The sequence below is a fragment of the Gigantopelta aegis genome, unplaced genomic scaffold (assembly GCF_016097555.1).
Source record: "Gigantopelta aegis isolate Gae_Host unplaced genomic scaffold, Gae_host_genome ctg4185_pilon_pilon, whole genome shotgun sequence".
Lineage (NCBI taxonomy): Eukaryota > Metazoa > Mollusca > Gastropoda > Neomphalida > Peltospiridae > Gigantopelta > Gigantopelta aegis.
This window is the reverse complement of record NW_024533724.1, coordinates 1,436-9,276: the sequence shown is the minus strand read 5'-3', so window position 1 is coordinate 9,276 and position 7,841 is coordinate 1,436. Positions and strand designations below refer to the sequence as shown.

The following is a 7,841-nucleotide window of genomic DNA, read 5'->3' as shown; positions in this document are numbered from 1 at the left end:
AAAGTATTCATCGTTCAGGGTCTTCCTTAAAGTTAGTGGTCGGTCGAACAGCCTCTGAAACTCCTGAACAGCCTTGAAGAAAGATAGCTTCTCAAGATATAGATGTAAGAAAAGTAACCATTATGTGTTTAATAAAAAATGAAGTCTCGAAAACTGTCATGAAAGACCAATGATCCTGTAGAACATCATTTCTTTACTAAAGACAGTTTTTCCCCCACCATTGTACTGATATGTTTGCTTTCATTTATATAGATACTTCAATGTACTTTATTTTAATGTACTACTCTATTGTTATTGTTATATATTGTAGTCTTCATCTGATATTGAAGAGATTGAGGTGGAACTTGTTAAACCCGTGGGTAGTGGAGGACTGGGATTTCCATTAATGCTCTCGTGAATGATGATGATGAGTACATGATGATGGATGGATGATGGATTAGGATTGGATGGATTAATTAATGAATGGATGGTATGGAAGGAAGGATGGGAAGCATGGATGAATTGATGGATTAGATGAATGAATTAATGATTTTAATCAATGAATGGAATTGGGTGGACATTAACAAAAGAATTCAAACTATTTTCTGTCTGTTCAGATGATCGAGGTATTTATATTCGTTCTGTTAATCCCATTGGACCAGCTGGTCTGAGTGGATTAGTAAAACGTAAAGATCGTATACTCAGTGTTAAACAAGCAATCCCCTATAAACATCTTTCAAACATGGCAGCTGCTGAACTCCTTCGTAATACTGGTAATAGAGTCACACTGTTCTTGGACGAAAGAAAGGAACGCTCAGTGACTTACCGAAATTGCAGAAGATCAAGAAATAGGTAACGAGGTGGGTGTGGCTAACGGAGAGAAAAAATTAAGTGGTCGGAAATCGAAGATGAAGGACCAAGATGGACAAGAGGAGGAGACAAACAAAGGGAACAGAGGTGTCCCAGGAGAGGAACTATCTGATGTGGTTACCCAGAGACAAGAAGATGCAGCTCTTGAGAGGAAATGGTTGGAACATGCTGGGCCTGATAAAATAGTCATTGTAAGTTTTGTATAACCACACCCACTCTTTTATGAGATAAAGCTGTAGTGTGCCATTTATCCATTTCTTTAATCATTGATCCATTTCATTATTACAGGTGGCTCATATACATAAACCTAATCACGAGAAGGGACTAGGTTTGGAATGGAGAGTATTGTGTCGTGGATGACACTGGACAGCCACAGATAGGTAAGTTAACTTGTATATGCTTTATATCTACATGTATAGGTCATAGTCAATAATTATTGTTATAGGTCATAGTTATTAATAGTTATAAATAGTATTGTATAGGTCATAGTTATTAATAGTTATTGTATAGGTCATAGTTATTAATGGTTATTAATAGTTAAATGCCAATCATCTTAGTACAAGACAACTAATCTGAATGGTGTAACAAAATATTACCTTTATGTATATGTGTGTGTTTTTGTGTGTGTGTTGTGTGTGGTTTGGTCATGCTTAGGAATGTAATAATTGTGTTACCAGACCCCAGAACCGAAAGTATGCAAAAAACACATGATCAGTTATTTTCACAGTGAAAATATTCACTTAGTGTTTAGCAATGTAATGAACTTGAAGAAAGGAAAACCAGACATATTTGAAACAATTTAAAGATGGTGTCTAGAGCAGGTGAGAAAGTGAATAAGATTAAAACTAAGTTAGAAGCTAGGTACATAGAAAATTATGTTACAAATGTTTAAAGTTACTATTACTATCTTGGACAGACTAGAGATCAAAGCCACATTATTATTAAATCTAGTTTATCACTATGTGAGACAACCTTGCATATTTTTAATTAATAGTTAAATAGATGTAATTATTAGTGCGTATAGTACTGAACAGTTTTGTAATTGTACTGTAGGTAGCATACGTCATTTGATTCAAAAAATACGTTGAGGAGGTCCAATGGATTTGAACGAATGTCTTTAGAGTTGGTGATGAGTTATTTAGAAGTTAATGGTCAGACATTGGTGGGCGTGTCACATGACGAAGCTATTGAACTTGTACGTCAAGCCTCTAATGATGTTACTATGTGTTGTATGTCGAGTGAGAAATAAAAATTGATAGAATAAAAGACACACCATCAGTTACATCAAGTAAGTATGTATATGGTCTAGTCTGTGCTCTCTCTAGTCTTCTCTCTCTCTCATTCTCTCTCTCTCTCTCTCTCTCTTCTCTCTCTCTCTCTCTCTCTCTCTCTCTCTCTCTCTCTCTCTCTCCTCTCTCGCTCTCTCTCTCTCTCTCTCTCTCTCTCTCATTTCTTCTCCTCTCTCTCTCTCTCTCTCTCTCTCTCTCTCTTCTCCTCTCTCTTCTCTCTCTCTCCTCTTATTAGCCTCAGGCACTCCTGAACTTCCAATGACCATAGAAATCCAACAACCTACACACATCTGAGTCAGAAGATGACCATGGCAGTACTACTACTAGTCTCACGTCAGCCTCTCCGGCTCTCCAAGCCATTTATCAAGTGCCAGACTTTTCTCGTCGTTTTGAGAGACAATCTTGGAGAGAAAAGACACGAAGAAGAGAGAAGAAGGTAAGATACAAGAAAACTCTAGCAAGTACTAACCTGACAAATAGTGTTTTTATCAACGGAGTTCTTGTAGCTCAGTGATAAAAAAACATTGAAGTAGTGAACATAATGTTTTAGGTTCTAGTCCCCAACTAGGACATTCTCTTATCTAATCAAATCATATTTTCTTTTTAGATTAAAGGAGAGGTTTGAGTTACGACGTGAACAGTACATTCGTTACTTTTCAGGAACAGGAAGATGAGCTATTGAGAGCAGAGAAGGAGGCTGAGGAGCATAAAACTAATTTACAAGAAGTGGAAGAGAAACACAAACAAGAAGCCAAAGAAAAGAGATCATCCCTACAATCAGAACTTAATTATAGCTACTACAGTTCAATGGGGTTCCTATCTTTACATGAGGTAACTATGGTCCATCCCATATCTACTACCACCTAGGTCTCTGTCTACCTGTCCTTTTCTATCCAAACATTTGCTCCTTTGTCTACTCATTCAAATCACTTGCTCATTCTCTCTTCAATTCATCCACTTGTCTACCTGCTCATTAGTATCTCATTTACTGAAACTGAAAGAAATTTTATTTTAATTTATTACACATTATGCCATTTTATATGTGTCCTAGACCACACCCCCCAAACCTTCATAAGTTCTAAAGCATAGTATATGAGTTGGGTGTGTGTGGTAATATTATGAAAACAGCAATAATACATAGTAATGTCTACCCTGTACTGATGATACTTACTACTAACTTATTCATGGATCAATTCATTTATTTTATTCTTACATTAGATTAGCACTACAACTAATGATGATGAAGATGATGAGTTATCTTCAGAGACTACTAGTCCCTAATCATAGACACTCTATGGCATCTGAAGACTCATCTACTAGTGTATTGTCTCCAGTACCTGGTTCAGTCTGGGAGACGGAAGCTATTGAAATTGAAACTAGTCAAAGGAATTGATGGACTAGGATTAGTATTTTAGACTTTGCTGTGAGTTTTAATGGACTGTTGGATTATAGAATGAATGAATAGATGGGGAAGTGAGAGATAAGGACAGATAATAGATAATTATGGATACATAATAAATACCCTAATCGATCAATGTTTATTAGGATACATCATTTCTTTCCTTCATTAGGATTCATCTAGTCCTGGTGATCGAGTTTACCTTAGTACATTCTTTAGTACCAGATGGTACAGCTGAAAGAGATGGGCGACTACAGAAAGGAGATAAATTGATCAGTGTCAATGGTGTGTCTGTAGTGAATCACACACTAGATTTGACAGTAGAACAGTTAAAGACTGTTAGCTCGGTAAGTTAATACTATATTAACTAAATTATATGGTGAATATTATTATTAATATTGTACACAGTAACTTTAATAACTTTTAATTCGGTGGTATATAGGAGCAGCTGTTACAGATACTATAATGCTTGTATTCTCTGCTGCACTATATCTGTCCATTTACTTATGATAGTTTATCTTTGTTAAGAAATGTATTGTTCTTTTATTAAAACAATGTGTATTATGTGTTAAATAAATTTAGTGTTTGGTGTATTTCTAAATTGGATGTTTACTTTTCACATAGGGATGGTTCTAGTACATCTCGTTGTTAATCATCCTATTCCTGTAAGTCCAGATTTTGATTCCACGTCCAGTAGCTTCAGTCCTGATACTTTCAACGTACCTCAATTGTTATTGGAAAACACAAAGCGAAGAAGAGGCACTCCTTGACTCAGAGGAGAACAAAGAGGATGACAAGAAAAAGGAGATATTGACAAAATCTTCTTCACTCCTTGTTAGTTGCATATATTGTTATATACATACAGGTATACATTTGTTTCTTGTATGATGCTTAGCAACTGGTTGTCATGGCAACACTAGAACTAAGCATCATTAATACCTAGCTATAGTATTACTATTGGCTGATTCAGCTTCTTGTATTATACACAAGAGTTTATATGTGTCCTTTAGTAATGGAGGATGATATTGGACTTCTACTATAATATAATATTGGTTACTAATAATAATGTATATGTACATGTACATGTATATTGTAATATTAAAATGGTGAATTTATAAAGGGAAATTGAAAGATAGATGGGAATTATAATAATCACTATTGCATACATACACATGTACTTACAGTATTGGTAACATGAAAGAAATATATATGTATTATATATATATGATTGTGTTGAACATAAGATTTCTTGTCAGAGAATTGTTCACATATGATAATATTGACATATTGGATTTATATTTTCCCTCAGGGCACAGGGTGGGTTTAGAGGAGGCTGGTCCTGATGATGATTAAAGAAAAGAAGAAGAAAGAAGGTGACAGTTCTGGTGAAAGAGAAGACTTGTTATCGAGTGAATGGAGAGGTAAAAAACCACCTAATGAAGACGAGGAACCTCCCCCTCCTTACACTGAGGTTGACCCCTTGCAAGAAGATGAAAAAGATAAGAAAGAGGAACCAGAGAACCTAGTTCTGATAGGAGTGCCCAACCAAAAACAGGGACTAGGAGTGTCACTCCCAGTGTTGTAGTAAACAAACCAGGTTCTTCTCAATCTTTAGTCGAACTCGAAGTGGATGATCCTGTATCGTCTCGACATCCTTACCTCTCAGAATAGGGACAATAGTCATGTTGCTCGAGGTTAATGGAGTCTACATCTGAAGAGACTTAGTATATAGCTCAAGTTATCAAGACTTGCATCTGTCCAGGTATGTTTCCACTAGGTTGCTGTAACTGATGTTTATAGTCTAGAGTTTACTAATGGTAGCTATCCTAGGTCACTGTGGTAAGTACTGATGGTTACTAGTTTAGAGCTTACTAATGGTAGCTATCCTAGTTGTCACTGTTGGTAAGTACTGATGTTCATTCATAGTAATGGTGCCTATCTAGGTCACTGTAGTAAGTTCTGATGTTCACTAGTCTAGAGTTTAGTAATGGTAGCTATCCTATGTCACTGTGATAGGTAATATTTCCTTTCCTAGTAATCAACCAAGTCCTAAACAAGCATCCCCTCTCATGAGAACTAAAACCAGCTCCTAGTCAAGCTATCCAGTTCCATCATCAAACTCAAGATAGCAAAGGAGCAAGTCTCAATGCTACAGGAGTCTTCAGTCCATCTCGATCTCAAGATAGTTATATTGATGGATGTCCCCTGACACTAGTGATGCTGGAGAACATTTCTGCAGAGATGGAAATGGAGCCAAGAGAAAATTGATATCCACAAGGACCAGCAAATCTAGGTATAAAAGAAGGATGGTAATATCAGTGTTATTATTATATGAAGTAGATCATTTTATTAAAGGGGCAATCTAAATTAAATACAGCCTTTATATTGAGAACACTTGTTCAATCTTTATAATACTTCATTGCATCATTAAACCTCTATATGAAGACACCTTGTAGTAAGGACAGTTTCAAGGTCTTAAGTTTTTATGAGGTTTCACATGTGGGCTTTAAACACTTACATGAGACACACATATACATGTAAGCGTGTACATGTACATGTACACATGTACATGTATGTCTTCAACATAATCTTTCACTTTGAATTACCAAAACTACAAGTTTTACTTACAATAACTGACTAAAACCATTTTTCATCAACTTTTTGAGTACTAATGTTTGCCCTGAAGCCTATCGCTGTTAGTAAAGACATGACTGCCTGATTGACTGGTATGAACGATTAAGTATTTCTTTACGTTTCAGAGTGCTTTCTTGTGGTTAATTGGTATGTTTATTTTAAAAACCTTGTTTGTTCTATATGTCAATGAACATGATTCTATTTAACCTTACTCTGTATATGTTGCCATGGTAATGTCATCACTAGTTTTTTTAGGATTATTCCCTCGAGGTAGTTTGTACATTTAAAAGTAATTGTAGCAACCTGTACACACTGTCTGATCATGTACGCGCATAGTGGTTTGAGTTGAGGTTAATTGTCTGGGAGCTTTAGTATTTAAGGGACTGTCTCCTGTAGTAAGTAGTAGGAGGTCTGTTGAGAGTTGTAGGAAGGGTAGTTTAGTTCGAAGCAAATTGGGGGGGGGTACATGTAATACTGACGTGGGAGTGTTGTAGCAGGGGCTTGGGGGGTGGGGGGGGGGGGGGGGGGGGGTAGATGATATACTACATTGCTCGCTGGGGGGGGACACTTCCTACACTATGTGATTCGAGGTTGGTTCTTAAAACAAAACCGGGGGGGGGGGGGGGTGGGTGGGGGGGCAGGGGGTTTTATTTAAAAAAAGAAAAACTGTGGGCATTCTTATTACAACACAAAAGTGGGGGGGGGGGGGGGGGGGGGGGTGGGGGGGGGGGGGGGGGGGGGGGGGGGGGGGGGGGGGGGGGGGGGGGGGGGGGGGGGGGTTAGTCTAGTTGAAGCAATTTCAACTACAGTTGTAGTGTTGTATCAGTTTGTAATAGTGAGCTAAATCTACCGTGGACTTGGGACAATTCTATACTGTTGTTTTATTAGGGAATGAACAGCTTATACAAACTTAGATGTGTCATACTCAGGAACAAAATACTGTTGACTCGCAATTTTGTACACCTATTTTCCATACAAGAAACTCTGTCTTTGGACAAATTTTTCATACTCTGTCGCTTGATAATGTCTGCATTATGCAATCTTGAGTATTTTCCATTACATTCTCTTCTGCCATCATGTCTTCTTCAACCTCTTTGACATCTTCTCTTTATATTCCACTACTAAAGGTATGACAGTTCACTGAAAGACAAAGGATTTGTTGTTGTAAAGAAGATGATGATTTTAATGGCTCAGTACTTGGTAAAGATGGTAGGATACGAGTTGGAGATCGGATTAGTTAGCTATCAATGGAAAGTCAGTGGAAGGATTGAGTTTAGCTAAGTAAAGTAAGAATTTAGTCTTTAATTTTTTGATTAACACCATTCAATTATTGTTGCTGATGTATCTCTCTCTCTCTCTCTCTCTCTCTTCTCTCTCTCTCTCTCTCTTCTCTCTCTCTCTTCTCTCTCTCTCTTTCTCTCTCCCTTGTACCTCTCATCTTCCTCGCCTTCTCTTGTTTGTTAGGACTATGTTAAAAGTGCTCATCAGCAAAAATCAACCAAAGTCAAGTTAGTGCTATCAAATAATCATATCATGTTTTCGTGTAAAATATTAATGTTATGTTGTAATAATTATATTTTATGTAAATGGAAGCAATCTGATTGGTCAGCTGCCTCGGTGTCTGACATACATATTCATGTTATTTTAAAATGTCATGTTTTATATTGTAT

General features: G+C 36.9%; 1 protein-coding gene across 1 annotated transcript; it reads left to right on the top strand.

The window, feature by feature from the left end:
• Nucleotides 1-887: 887 nt before the first annotated feature.
• On the top strand, nt 888-3,419 carry LOC121392617. Its single transcript, XM_041523757.1, has 3 exons — nt 888-1,040; nt 2,799-2,969; nt 3,357-3,419. Exons 1-3 carry the CDS (start codon nt 888-890, stop codon nt 3,417-3,419), a joined length of 387 nt encoding a protein of 128 aa, XP_041379691.1.
• Nucleotides 3,420-7,841: the final 4,422 nt, after the last annotated feature.